The sequence below is a fragment of the Elgaria multicarinata genome, chromosome 20 (genome assembly GCF_023053635.1).
Source record: "Elgaria multicarinata webbii isolate HBS135686 ecotype San Diego chromosome 20, rElgMul1.1.pri, whole genome shotgun sequence".
In the NCBI taxonomy this organism is placed as follows: Eukaryota; Metazoa; Chordata; class Lepidosauria; order Squamata; family Anguidae; genus Elgaria; species Elgaria multicarinata.
In genome coordinates, this window is record NC_086190.1 from 7,770,223 (window position 1) to 7,785,387 (window position 15,165).

General features: G+C 48.0%; 1 protein-coding gene across 1 annotated transcript in view; it reads right to left on the bottom strand.

Annotated features, from left to right (window-relative positions):
* Positions 1-15,165, bottom strand: part of EPHB2 (EPH receptor B2) — a 130,628-nt gene that overhangs the window by 90,544 nt on the left and 24,919 nt on the right. Inside the window, exon 2 of the mRNA XM_063145377.1 lies at positions 7,435-7,499. Coding sequence (XP_063001447.1) covers positions 7,435-7,491 — 57 coding nt within the window. The 5' untranslated portion in view covers positions 7,492-7,499. The remainder of the gene's footprint in view (positions 1-7,434; positions 7,500-15,165) is intronic.

Sequence of the window (15,165 nt, forward strand, 5' to 3'; positions counted from 1 at the left end):
ATTAGCCCTGAGAGCTAAATCGAGCCTCCATAGCCAGAGGCAGTGTGCCGCTAAATACCAGTTGCTAGGGGATGGCAACAGCAGGGGAGGAAGCACTTTTGCTATAATGCCCTGTTTGTGGACCTCCTAGAAGCAATCGGGCAGGTCGCTCTGGGAAACAGAATGATGGACCACAATAATTAATTAATTAATTCAGACTAAAATTGCATCCCACCATTCTACCCAAAAAGGGCTTAAGGGAGAAAATTATCAAAACGAGATCAAAGCAATCACACGATTTAAAAAAAAAAAGGGCGGGGGGCATAAAAATCCATGATCTTCTTTTATGTTCTGCTTGTAGACAGATTAATACTTGTCAAGTCTAGCTTCATCAATTAGTTTTAGTAGCTCAGTGGAACCCCCATGGGGGGAGGCAGTATACCTCCGAATGCCACTTTCTAGGGAGCAAAAGCCGGGGAGCACTTTTGTAACTGGAGCCCGAGAAATGATGAGGCAAGACCCAGAAGACAGGGTAAAAGAGCCAGTGTGGTGTAGTGGCTAAAGTGTTGGACTGGGAGTTGGGAGATCCGGGTTCTGATCGCCACGTGGCCATGGAAACCCACTGGGTGACTTTGAGGCAGTCACAGACTCTCAGCCCAACCTACCTCACAGGGTTGTTGTTGTGAGGATAAAAATGGAGAAGAGGAGGATTATGTACGCAGCCTTGGGTTCTTTGGAGGAAAAAAGGTGGGATGTAAATGCAATGAATACATAAATAATAATAAATAAAAGTAGGACCATGACTCTACTGAATGAACAGCAAGCGATGTGTCAATGGTAGTTGTGGTGTAGGTCTTACTAGATTAGCTAAGATGAGCAACCCTGCCCCAGTTCCAATCCAATGTGTACCTTCAATTCACCTGAGTCCGAACCCTTCAGATCCCACAACCGTTTGTGGTAGGTTCCAGGAATCCCTGGTTTCAACATGGTGGCCCTGTTCAGAAGACACCTTAAACCAACGCTTTAACCACAGTGAATAAGGCAAAAAGCCTTATTCACCATGGTTAAAGCCGTAGTTTAAGGTCTCTTCTGAACCGGGCCAGTGAATAAGGCTTTTTGCCTTATTTACGGTGGTTAAAGCCAGGTTTTTAGGTGTCTTCTGAACAGAGCCAAAGGCACTTCTGGGTGCTGGCTAGTATGGATTCCCAAGGTGCTGGAGCCATCCTGCCTGCCAGTGGACACCAGTGTTCCCGTACAGCACGCTTCTGCATGCCACACTCGAGTGCCTGTCCTGCCTTGGGACGCCAGCTGCAAACCCTGCCGATGAGTGCAGCATGCCACGGCAGGTCCAAGACCTGGGCTCCCCTTCATCCCCCTACTAAAGAACTTCCCAGGAACATCTGGTTGGTCATGACGGGAAACAGGATACTGGGCAGGAGTGGGGCCCAGCAGGTCTATTCTCGTATTCTTATCCACCGTGATATGGAAGCTCAACGTAGACTCCGGGACACCAGACGCTAGTGACACACAGCAGGAAGGAGCGGTTGCCTCCGTGCCCCACTGGTGGGCTTCCTAACAGGAGCACCTGATAGAGATGGGGGAACCAGCGACGTCTGAGCTCACCAAGGTTCTCAGAACATCAGCTTGCTGCTCAACTCCCCTCGATTTGCACATTCGCGACCACTGTTTGTTTTGTGTGAACAGGGGAATTGCTCCAAACAAACAGCGATGCAATGTGAAAGCTGCCCAAACGTTCCCAAATGTGCGCAAATTTGCAAAGCTGTTCAGTAATCCGCATTAGGTCATGTGCACAAGCGTGCGCTTGCACTAATGTGGCAGTTTCCATTGGTGCAAGTGCAAATTAGCACAAATCCCTCACACACACCATGTGAAAATGCCATCCGCAAGCCTGGGACAGGCAGCTCAGAAAAATGCTGCAGGGGTGATTTTAAAATCGACGCATTATGGACATTTGTGCAAAATCGAACGGGGGAACTTGCACAAATTGAAGGCGAGCACATGTTTGAGAATCCGCGAACATTTTCAGCATGCACATTCTCCTCCCCGTACACGGGGTTGCAAACACGGCATGCCCACCCCACCCACCCCGCTCAGTCTTGCAAGCAGAAATGAAATTCTCATACATCCCTAGCGCATGGCTGGTGACCATGGGCAGTAGGGTGTTGAACTAGCTGGGCCCTCGGTCTCCTCACGCTCCCTCTTTTTGCAAAGGCTCCTCTGAACTCCCGAGCAGCCCCTGCACATGGAAGGCCAGGGTTTTATCAACCAGCACCGCCTTGCTCCTTGTGGCCCACATAGATGTGCTCCCTACAGCCTCCTGCACTCAGCTGCCGCCCTCTCGCTTGCCTGTTCATTGCTCTCTGCTCCAGACTTCCTCTCTGGCTAATTAATCCCAGCTCACACTCTGCTAGTTCCCTGTAGCCGTTGCTGCCAGATGAATTCCATCAACATGACCCAACTGCTAAGGTTTACTGACTGCTGGCCAGGCTCCCAATGACGAGAGTAGCAATGCTTAGCAGATAACTGGAGTGTTCAAAGTGCTCTGCGTGCATGATTGCTGCAATCCTTACAACTGCCCCGTCTCATTATCCCCATATTGCAGATGGGGAAAACTGAGGCTGGGAGAATGAGAGCTTGCCCAAAGACATTTCATGAGTTCATGGCGGAAGCCAAATTTGAACTTGGGACTCCGAGGCCCAACGCTCCGTCTGCTTGCCTGGTGTAGGATGCTGACTGTCCAGGCTGCTCGCCACAGGTCAAGCATAGCTAGTGAGTAGGCGAGCCAAGAATCAAATCCCAGCTTGTATAGGTGATGACAGGACTAAACCCAATAATGCCCTTGGTGACATGGGACCAGCATCAATCAAGAGGGGCCCCTATTTGTGTACGGATTTATGCATGTAGGACTTCCTCCATGCAAACCCAAATTGCCCAGCATTTGTGACCCAGTGGAGAGGCCATACGTCTATATTTATATTATTATTTAAAATTCTCATTTTTTCCCAATCTTAAATTCATCCTTAAGTTCAGTCACAGCTAAAAGTTGGAAAACTGTAGAATTTTTAAGACTGAAATCACGATATATGGAATTATGGCAAATAGCCATGGCAAAAAAATTGACGAGCCAACTGAAATTAGCTAAAGGCAAAGGCAAAATATCTGACTTGTATAAAATATGGCAGGACTTTATTCTATATAATGATCAAAGACATACACAGCAGTATCTGTCAATGCCTTCACTCAGATTATGGAAAAGAGGCTAAATATAAACTTAATATATTGAAGAATTATAATAAAACCTCTTATGCAGCCTATGGATTCTACCTATATCTCGGTCTGAAAAGTAAAGGGGGAAAGTATGAACAGATGTTAAATATACTACCTTCTGTCAATAATTAGATTTAAACTTCATGTATTTTTGTTTTTATTTACTTCCCTTTTTTCTTTTTCTTCTTGTTAGTTTGGTTGATTTTGTTTTGGAAAACTAATAAAATCTTTATTAAACTCATTCTGCCACATTTCTGCATCAGTTTGTGATTTGTTTTAAAAAGCAGAGCTAGCCGGGTGGGTTCTAGAGAGCGCCTTCATGTCTTTGTTAACTACTCCATCAAACACCTGAGCAGGGTTTAAGAGACGAACGGAAGCTGCTTCCCTGCTTTGTGACGTGTTGGAGGCCATAGCTAGACCTAAGGTTTATCCCTGGATCGTCTAGGGGTCAAACCTGTTCATCTAGGTGACACACAGGGGATCCAGTGCTCAGGCAGGGGCGAACCCTGGATGATCCCAGGATAAACTTTAGGTCTAGCTGTGGCCAAAGTCACCAGTGCTTTGCACATACATCAGTCACAGCAGCACATACACCAACCCATTGCTCACCAACTGCTGGAAATTCAGCCAGCAACCCATGTATCAGGTTTTGTTCTATGGCCTGGATCCCCTGAGCAACTCCTTCAGGATCTATCCCTCCTTAAGTGCCCACCTTCCTTCTTCCCTTCCCCTTTAACGTGGGGTTTAGATGAAGGGTGTGACACTCCAGATACTTGTGGCATAACACAACCGTTTACTAGTAAAGTAAAACAAGCATATTACAATAAAGGTATTTAGTCCATAGAGCTGAGTGATACAAAGCCATTAAAAGAAAATAAAAGTTGCAAAACACAAGCCTTTTACCCTAGCTGCATTTAGGCTTTTCCCTACTACTTCTTCCTCATGCTCTCATCTTTTTCTGCTCTCTCTCCCTCTTTGGGTGGTTCTCTCCTTTTACCCCTATTTCCCCAAAACAGAAACTACTGTTTCAACCTTGAAGAAACGAAACTTAACTGGAGAAATGAAACAATTTCTCTCAGGGATACCCCCTCCCAAGAGAAAAACCTAGGCCTCTAAGACCTGACCTTTTTACTTTGCCTCAGTAGGCTTCAAACCTTCACACCATGTAAAGAGGATTTTCCTAGCTAATCCATTGCCTCATTGGAGGCTGAAAGGAAGGTGAAGCTCTCCCAACCTCACCTGGATGCATCCCTGGGATACATTTACTCTGGGATTCACTGAAGTACGCTAACAGGTGTGTGGGGTGTGTGTGTGTGGCACCACATCGCCATGAAATCAACGCACTTTTACACTGAGCACCCTCCCCACATGGGTCAGTATGCAGTAGCATCACTGCCTTGAGCCAATGGACTGGGAAGTTGGGATTCAATGATATGACCTACACCCATTTCAAAACCTTCCTTGAAAGATCTACTCTGGGTTTGCCTCTTATATGAATTACATAGCAAGGTTTATCCAGGGCTTTCTCAACAGTGACAACTAGGATCTGGAACATCCTGCTGGGTAGAGTTTGCTCCATCATCTCTCTGTTAGTTGTCGTTGTTGTTATCATCTTTCTTTTCTCTCTCATGGAGGTTTTTCTAGATGGACATGATGGGCTTTGCCAAGTCATGCTGTCTTTTATTGATTCAGAAATTTCCTGACTATTGAACCTGTTTTAAGTACTTTCTGGACATTGATGTGTGTGTATTTTGGTAGGCCCAGTTTCTGAAGATTTTCTGTATAGTGTTTTTTTTTTTTATGTGATGCAACTAATGGACTAATTGTGACTAATGGAATAATTGTGACCTTTTCCTGTTGCAATAGTTCTTGAACTTCCATAGCCACTGGTGTATGTTTCTCTCTCTTTTCCGCATTCTTTTCTACAACATTTTTGTTATTAGGTATTGCTATGTCGATGACGAAAGTGTGTTTTTCTCTTTTGTCTATAACTGTTATGTCTAGCTGATTGCAAGGTTTTGTCTTGTCCATATTAATTGTTCTGTTCCAGTATATTTTATGATTTGCATTTTCTAAGATTCTTTCGCGTGAGTATGTGTCAGGATCAGGTACTAGTGATGAGTGCTTTCAGGATCCAGGTCTGAGCTCAAAGGGCTGCTCTGCCGCAGAGTGCTGGCAGAACTCAGGCCCTGGCCAGCAGCAGTTCATGATAGGGTAATTCGGTGCAGCTGGGAGCAGCTATAGTCAGGGCTGTTCAAGACCCACATTGTGACTCCAGCATTTGCCACAGCAACATTGTTGTTCCTTGGCTCCTGTTCCTGGTTTCCTGAAGCCTTGTTTGTTCCTGACCTCGGACTGCTCTCTGGACTCTCTTGCCTCTGCCACGCCTTGACTATTCGGACCTTGGACTGCGCCCTGGACCCAGGTTTGACCTTAACCTTGAACCTTTGATAGGCCCTGGACTTCCTACTACCATGGGCCCTGTTGGACTCTGGTCTCCGCCACTGGGTTGCCTACAGAACCTCGGCCCTGCCTATTGCTCCTGCCATGTTGTGGTTCTACCAGTAAACCACTCTATTTTAAACAGCTTGTGTGTGTGTTCATCTTTGTACACCTTCGCTCTCCCGGGTTCCGGCACTCAGTCTGCGTTCCCAGCCGCCCAAGTCCCAGACTATTATAGTATGTATAGTATGGCGTAGATTGATGAGGTTGAATTTGATGGCCAGTTGATGGTGAATTATTTTTGTACCTGGATTGTGTCTGTCTGTATAGTCCATTCCTACCAGAATTTTACATCCTGTTATATGTTCTACTGTTTCTTGAAATTGATGACATTTCCTACATGACTCTGATGATGATGATGATGATTCACAAGCAAAGGCTGTGTTACTCCAGTGGGCATTAAGGGCCCTTTGCATTCGAAGGGGTCTCCTTCCTGGTCTTCTCTATCCTCCCTACCTCTGCCAACTATTAGTTTTTCGTTTCCTGCTGCTGTTTTGATTGATAAGTTGTTAGTTGATTCCATCTGTGCATTATGTCACTGTCAGTTTAAGACACATTTGTGGATCTTCCTTCATATTATTAGGTCCCCTTGCAAAGAGGAGGGACATAAATATTTTAATAAAAGAAATCAAACCTCTGGGAAGACATTCACAACATCTGATTGCTTATCTGGGAGGAGGAATATAAGGGGGTGAATCAGTTCACGTAGCTACTTACCAAGCTACACTGGAATCAGTCGACAGGGATAAAAAAATAAATCTGAATTCCAGTAATATTTGAGGCAATCTGGGGAAAATAAACATTTGCCTAAATTCCACACTGTAACATGTTTTCTTTACAATTTTTTTTAAAAAAACATCCTAAGCAAGATGCACAAACCACGAAAGATTCCTAGTTGCTTCTCACAATGGCATCAGAAATGTGCCCCCCCATACACACACACCCCGCCATTAAATGCATATTTTTAATCTGCCATGAAGTTAATTAATCAACTAATTGCATTCATTAGCGCTGTCAGTCTTATTGGAATTATTCTATGAGTTTACAGCATTCCAAGAGGAAATTACCAAGAGGTTTTCCTGAATGTATTTTGCAAATGAGCAGCGAGGGCTGATGCATTCTCCCTCTACATCACAAGCGCTGGGGAGGAGGGGCGGGGGCTCCGAAATTGATTTGGAAAGCGGGGGGTTGTTTGCTAAAGCATATGTGTTCGTTATATGCATTCACAGAATATATTCATATTCTCTCTCTTCTCCTTGTCATAGAGTCATAGAATAGCAGAGTTGGAAGGGGCCTACAAGGCCGTCGAGTCCAACCCCCTGCTCAATGCAGGAATCCACCCTAAAGCATCCCTGACAGATGCTTGTCCAGCTGCCTCTTGAAGAGACTCTAGTGTAGGCTCTCCCACCCTAGAGGCCTTCAAGAGGCAGCTGGACAGCCCTTTGTCAGGGATGCTTTAAGGTGGATTCCTGCACTGAACAGGGGGTTGGACTCGACGGCCTTGTAGGCCCCTTCCAACTCTACTATTCCATGTTTCTGTGATCCTTCTTTCCTTCCTTGGGACTAGCAGAGATAGATGCTGCTGGCCGAGAAGGCCTTCCTCCTACTCTGAGTGCTTCTAATCCCTCCCCAAGTCCAGGTGCTCTGCCTCATGCACAAACTCACCCCTGATGGTGGGTGGACCGTCCAGCCAAGTTCTGCTGTTGCTGTGGTGGAGTCCATCAGTGTTTCTGCAGAAGAACAGGAGGGGGGGACACAAGTCAGACGCCACCTTCTCACCAAAGCCAACATTATCACCATTTTGTTTCCTGACCCTGTTTCTAAGCAAGAGAAATAAGCAGGAGAAGCTTTCGCCGTCGGCCTGCTCTTACGGCAGAAGAAATGCACGTCAACCTTCCCCAAAGTACAGCAACTGGATTTCAGGTCAGTTCAAGTCAAAACCAAGAGCCATTCTTACAGCAGAAGAAATGCACGTCAACCTTCCCCAAAGTACAGCAACTGGATTTCAGGTCAGTTCAAGTCAAAACCAAGAGCCATTCTTACAGCAGAAGAAATGCACGTCAACCTTCCCCAAAGTACAGCAACTGGATTTCAGGTCAGTTCAAGTCAAAAGCAAGAGCCATTCTTACAACAGAAGAAATGCACGTCAACCTTCCCCAAAGTACAGCAACTGGATTTCAGGTCAGTTCAAGTCAAAACCAAGAGCCATTCTTACAGCAGAAGAAATGCACGTCAACCTTCCCCAAAGTACAGCAACTGGATTTCAGGTCAGTTCAAGTCAAAACCAAGAGCCATTTCTCAAACCCACATCCCCTTTCCAAGGCAGCAAATGGCACCACAAGGGCATGTGGTTTTTCTAAACCAATCACTGCACAGCTCTTGTGAGCTATGTGAGATACCAAATCTGCTTTCCCAGAGGAAGAGAGCTTCACTAAACTCCTGAAACTGCTCCGGACATGCATGTTTTTTCTCCTGGCAGGGTTTGGTGACCAAAATCATGAATGCATGAAAAAAGACGAGTTAAATTTGTGTAGTGGTTGGTGCAAAGTTGGGACACTTGAGAAATTCGATCCTCATGAATTACGATATGGGCTGAGCTGAGCTGCACCTTCTGGTGCGTGGATCAGAATTTAGTGGCCCAGAGGCTTTCGCACTCCCCGGATGTTGCAATGCAGTTATTGGCTCAGAAAATAAAATGATCAAAGCGCCTTTTTGAAAAGTGTGTTTGGAGAGAAGTCATATTTAGAAAGGTGTGTTTTGAGAGGATGTACATTATATATTGCAAAGGTTTATGCAGCTTCTAAAAAATACCCTGCAGATTAATGCAGAAACAGAATGGAACAAACATGAGTGAACATGTGCAGAAGTGGCACGGCTCAGAAATAGATGATTTGTCCATTTCTCATGCAAATGCACCCACCATGCGGAGTGTGAAGGTGGGGATTCCAATGGCAATAATGGGTTTTAAATCAACCAACAAACCAAGTATAAGGGCATTTAGTTACAGGAGCAAACCCATCCATCCGTGCTAAAGGTTTCTCTCTCAAAATGCCCAAACACAGCTTGGATTACCGTGGGCCCAAAACGGGCCTGGCGTAACGTGTTTGCGATGAACTGGTGGTTCGGTCAAGCCTTCCCAAGCGCCCACCCCTTCTACTCAACTCTATCATGCTCCAGTTAGAATGAAGAGCCCGGAGGAGGTCAGCGGTGGGCAGCCAAGAGAAGGTGCTCGACCGCCTGCCCTGCTCTGGCAGCGTGGAGGGCCGGCGCTCAGAAAAGCAGCTCTTTGAGCTCCTCCTGCCTGTGTATTTATCTGCAGGTCTGCACGCTGCACCCGGCATTCAAAATAAATCTGCAGCTGATGGGAATGGGCAGACGCAAGCCTGGCTCTCTTCCCAGCAGGCGCTGTGGCACTTCCCCACGGCCCAGTTAGCCAGGCGGGCCTGTCCTTCCCACAGCGACGGGCTCCGCGTTCAATGCCGGTGCCAAGGCTGGCCCCGCTCCCGGACGAAGGAGATGCCAGGACCAAATGCAATCCCGCCCTGAAGGGACCAGGACAGGCATCTTGCTGATAAAAGCGCAGCTTTCTGAGAGATGGGTGTTGGGTGGAGGGGGGGGGCGCTTTGCAAGACTTCCGCCAGCCCGGCCTGGGGAGAAATCACATGAAGAAGCTCAAGACCAGGTTGTTGTGGGCAGCATTCCCAGACGTGGGCCTGGAGGAAGTTGAGGAATTCTGGAAGCTTTTGTGCCTCAATAAAAGCAAAGGCTCCCCCCTCAAAACACCCACATATTTCTTCTCTTCCCCCCCCCCCGGCCTCATTCAGGTGGATTCTCTCCCCACCACCACTCTCAGGCTGAGGAATTCACCAGGGTTTGCTGCCCCTTTGGCATCATTACTTCATTAAATAAGTGTCCCCATTGACTTCGGGTCTACCCCCTCCCAATGAGCTATACTGAGTGGAATTAATTGCCCAGATAATTAAAGGCTTCTTTTTCTTTCCTTTTCCTTTTTAGGTCTCAAATCCCTCAAGTGCAAACAACAGTCACTCAGACGCCCAAGGCTCCGCGGCACACGACCCACAGTGTCTCGCCACGCCAAGGCCCAAGGCCAGGCCACACAAGGTGGAGGAACTCTTCCAAGCTGGGCTCGGATGCTGCAAGGGCTACTCCGAGGCACCCGCCTTGACAAAGCAGCAAAGGGTCAAGCCAAGAGCCGTCTCAAGCTGCCAGGGGACTGACCAGGGCCCAGTAACTGGCGACAAAGTCCTCTCGTTTCCAGCTGCAGAGAAAGACACCTGTCCCTTCTTGCAGTTCGTCATCAGTCATTCTGAAGTGGTGAAGCCTGCAGCTGTTCCCTCCCATAAGCGGGGTGTCCATTCAAGGGGCCACAGGAAATTGTGCAGAGCGTACCTGTGGCCAGAAGTGCTGGCCTCTTAGCCTTGCTACGGGCACGTCCTGCTTCCTGAGAGGCAGCTGTTCAGGGCCGAAACACCATGACGACAAGCCGGGACAGAGCCTTCCCCTCGCTCGCTATGATATTTGCGTCTGGCTTTGCACACTTGCGCAACTGCCAAGTGCTCCAGATTTATCTGTATCTTTAAAAAAAAAAAAAAAAAAAAAAAAAACTTCGTTCGCGATGGGCTTCGCACCAGGCCACGGTTCCCAGTTCCACTTGGGCAACTTCCCAACAAATGTCTGGCTGGCAAGGGGGGAGAAGCGGGCAGGAAAAGGAACTCACTCTGGGCTCCACTCATGACGAGCGTGTGCATATCGACACATGAGAGTGAGCGCAAAGGAGCGGCGGACGCATGCACAGGACAGGGAACGGGATCCAGGACTGGATGGAGCTTTTGCCTGACCAAGCAGGGCTCTTCTTTCTTAGGCCCCTCGGCGCATCTTCCCTGGCCTGTGTGGTGCTCAACCATGCGCAGCAAGCAGGCAGGCAGCCCAAACGTACCCAGTCAGCGCCACTGTGCCAGGGGCAAGCCACAAGATGCTTCTGATATCCAGAAGCCATATTACCACCGGGAACTCTCTCAGGAGGCTGAGATTCTTTAAACTGGGGATGATGGGGATTGAACCTGGGACCTTCTACGTGCAAAGCATGCGCTCTGCGACTGAGCCACTGTCCCTCCTGTGTCCAGCGTAGGAAGCGGCCTTAGGACAGGTCTCTGGCACTTGTCCATCCTGCCCAGTAATACCTCTACATCACCTCCAGGAGATGCTCTTTCACCCCTCTGCTACATGAGCCTGTGTGTGTGTGTGTGTGTGTGTGTTTAAAATCCCAGAGCCAACATTTGAAAATGTTTAGAAATCAGGAAGGCAATTACAAAATGTGCAAGATTCCATTTCAGTTCTGCCCCAGTTCTTCAAAAGCCCATTCCCCTATCTAACATAGATCTGGGAAGGTTTCTGTAGTGTGCTGTTTTCTTTCTAGTTTCATTTAATGTTATCTTCCCCATTTTAAAGCTGATATATATTTGGGTGAGGCATTACATGAAGGGTCACACTAAACGTGGAATAAGGAAGGGGATCATAAAAATCTGGGGTGTTACAAGTAGGGTGACCAGATGGAAAGGAGGACTGGGCTCCTGTATCTTTAACAGTTGAATTGGAAAAGGAATTTGTATGCATGCAGCACCTGGTGAAATTCCCTTTTTGTCACAACAGTTAAAGATGCAGAAGCCCTGTCCTCTTTTGTATCTGATCACTCAGAGCAGGGCTCCTGCATCTTTAACTGTTGTGACGGAGAGGGAATTTCACCAGGTGCTGCATGCATACAAAGGACACCTGCTGAAATTCCCTTTTCTACACAATTGTTAAAGATGCAGGAGCCCGGTCCTCCTTTTCATATGGTCACTCTAGTTACAAGAATAACAGGAAGCGCTTGAGTGCTCCATTGCTACTTAGTGTTGAGAAGGAATGAGGAATGGAATAAAAGAAATGGGACCACTGAGAAACATGTAGGAGAGTTCAGCATGCTCGAGAGAACCTCGTAGTTTGCAGATGTAGGATTTGTTTTAAAAACATGAAAGATAAAACACACACACAAAAAAACACTCCCAGCGAGGACCATGCACACTCAGTCAGCAGCCATAGAAAGTTGAGTGTCAATTAGAAAAGAAAAACAGAACTCTGGGTGCGGGGGGGCATTGCCTTATTTGAGCCTCTCACACCTTATAATAGCCTGGTGCAAGGCTGCCTGCCTGCCTGCAAGAACTCTAAGCAGCAGCACTCCTGCTGCTCAGTGAGGAACACACAATGCTTTTGTGCCAATTCCACCTGCCCTCTTCTTGCTTCCGGATGCTGGAGCCCAGCTTCTGTCCCAACATGATCCTCTCTAAGTTGGGAGGGCAGCTCTGGCATGTCCACTTGTGAGTAAGCTGGAGTGAAGAAAGGTTTTGAGTATTTCTTTACTAGGTTTTTAAAAGGGGGGGATAAATATCTGGAGAAGAGAACGGTTTATCTCTTTAAATATAAGAATATTTTCCCTTGAAATTCGGGCAAGGGCAGGGGGAAGTCGATAGCAAGCAGCCGCTGGCAACTGAACCTTCTCGGTCACGACGTTCATGCTTTGCAACTCTGGGAATGCAAAGGGAGGCAGAGAAATCTCACCGGCAGCAGAACAAGAGGAGCCCATCGCTGCCTGCCTCAATGGCTTCTTTGCAGGTGACCACACTGCTGCTTTGCATACGAAACCGTCGCATCAACTATCCTATCTGACAGCAGCCCACAAAGTAGGGCTGTGTTTACCACTTCGGGCCTGAACCCCGAATCCAAACCAAGGCAGCCCACCTACTAGGACTGTGCACTGCTTTGAGCCTGAACCCCGAATCCAATCTGAGTGCTCCGAATCAGATCAGGATCAGATTGGTCTGAGGAGGTCTGAGGCGCTTCGGCCACCTCGGCCTGACTCGGGGCGATGGTGAGCTGCTGCTCCCGCCCATCTGAGGGACTTAAACTGAGGTGTCTGATAGCTGGCCATCCTCAACGAGAGCTGCCATTTTAAATGAAGACGGGGGCTCTGTTGTTTCCTGGGGGGGGATCTACACTACTGCTTTTAAAGCGCTTTAAAGCAGTAGTGAAGATCGCCCCCGGTCTAAGGTCTCAAATGGCCCTTCACAGCCACTGTAGTTTGAGACTGCCAGACAGCTCAAGTTAGTCCCACAGTGATGTTCTGGTTTTGCGGGTGGGAGTAAGGAGTCTGATGGACTCCTGCTTGGCCTTGCACCCAGCTTTTCTGGGCACCCACTGAGCACGCGCCCGAGAACCCACAATGGCCAACCTTGTTTTGTATCCAGATCGGCCTCTGAATCGGGGGGGGGGGGTCCCTGCACAGCCCCACCACCCACCCCATTATTTGACTGCCATCTGAAATGGTTCTTAATACTGTTCAGCCACAACCTTTGCACTTCAGGCCTGCTTCCTCAAGAGTAGATGGATTTCCCTCCTACAAGCTGGGAGGCTACTTTCTTTTCCTGGCCCTGATCCCGAGGCCTGATGGACAGAAATTACGCCACTGAATCAGTTCTTTGCAGGCAGGTAGAATGATGGGGGAAAGCATCGGGGGCGACTAGGGATGGGGCGCTCTGTCCATTTGTGTCCGTTCCACATCTATTCAATCACAAGTCTGTTCCATCCCATTTCTGCTTCAGTCTGCTCGAAAATTTCAATGTATTTTTGTAGGCAGCTTTCCCTAATGTATGCATTTTTAATATAACTCTCCCTAACAAATACATTTTTGTATGCAACCTTCCCTGATGTATCTATTTTGTATGCTATTTCTGAGCTGAGAACCGTATTGCAAAATTCAGAGAAAGGTGGAATCCAAAGGATAACTACATTCGATTAATTCCGGGGGCTGTCTTCACGGCGCCGGGTTGGCGCCTCCTCCTCTCCCAGAACAGCGTTGAGTAATCCTGATGCCGAGAAAGGAGCGCAGGGTTTCTGGGTGGCCACCCAGGTACCGGAGTTGCCCTGCCGTCTTCCTGGTTGATCCCAGATTGGCCCCGGAACGACATCAGACAATGGAATCGCCATATTGACGTCGCTCCGTTCGAAAAAGACTAAATACCCAACTTTTTCAAATTCTATCATCGCAGGGAAGCCTTGCAGGTGGCTGCAAAGCTGCGCTTTTGTCATCTAACCGACGCAGTGCAGACCCACAGCCCCCACGGGGCTTTCCCCGCATATAAACAGCCCCCAGGAAGTGGTTCGCTTAAAACTGTGGACCAAATGAAATTCTGCCTTACAGCAGCTGCATTCCTATTTGTGCCGTGTAGGAACCTACCTCCATTCTCCAGTGAAGGAGGGGTTAGAATATACTTTCAGCTGCAGGAGGTACTTCATAGAATCATAGAATAGCAGAGTTGGAAGGGGCCTACAAGGCCATCGAGTCCAACCCCGTGCTCAATGCAGGAATCCACCCTAAAGCATCCCTGACAGATGGTTGTCCAGCGGCCTCTTGAAGGCCTCTAGTGTGGGAGAGCCCACAACCTCCCTAGGTAACTGATTCCACCGTCGCACTGCTCTAACAGTCAGGAAGTTTTTCCTGATGTCCAGCTGGAATCTGGCTTCCTTTAACTTGAGCCCATTATTCCGCGTCCTGCACTCTGGGAGGATCGAGAAGAGATCCTGGCCCTCCTCTGTGTGACAACCTTTTAAGTATTTGAAGAGTGCTATCATGTCTCCCCTCAATCTTCTCTTCTCCAGGCTAAACATGCCCAGTTCTTTCAGTCTCTCCTCGTAGGGCTTTGTTTCCAGACCCCTGATCATCCTGGTCGCCCTCCTCTGAACCCGCTCCAGCTTGTCTGCATCCTTCTTGAATTGTGGAGCCCAGAACTGGACACAATACTCTAGATGAGGCCTAACCAGGGCCGAATAGAGAGGAACCAGGACCTCACTTACAATCGTACAACGTGTCCCGAGTTGTCTTTCCGCCTTTTCTCTGACTCTTTCAAACATTAAACAAGGGCAAGCGGTTGCACCCATGGCAGTGGCTGGTATAAATAATAATCTCTTTAAGAACGGCTCGTGCGCAGCGCATCGCTATGTCACGATGTGATGCGGTTCCCAGCCCCATTACTTGGGGGAAGTGACATTGTTGCCCCCTGTACAATGTCTCTAAGAAACACGCTACAGCACTGTGTGGTGATGTTCCCAACGCCAATGTTAAAAAGGGGGAGATGGAAAACCTACCCAGGCCCCTCATTTAATTGTAGGTATCCCACCAATGTGAAATGTCTCCTCCCCCAGCACTTGCTGAATGCCATCAGCCCCCTCCCCTCCTTTGGGAAGGGTTCTGCACCCCAGTTTGCCCCTCAAACCCACTGGATCTTCTGCTGAGGGGATGTTTGACCGAGCCCTAGTTTCTGTGTACTGGGCTATTGTTAACGC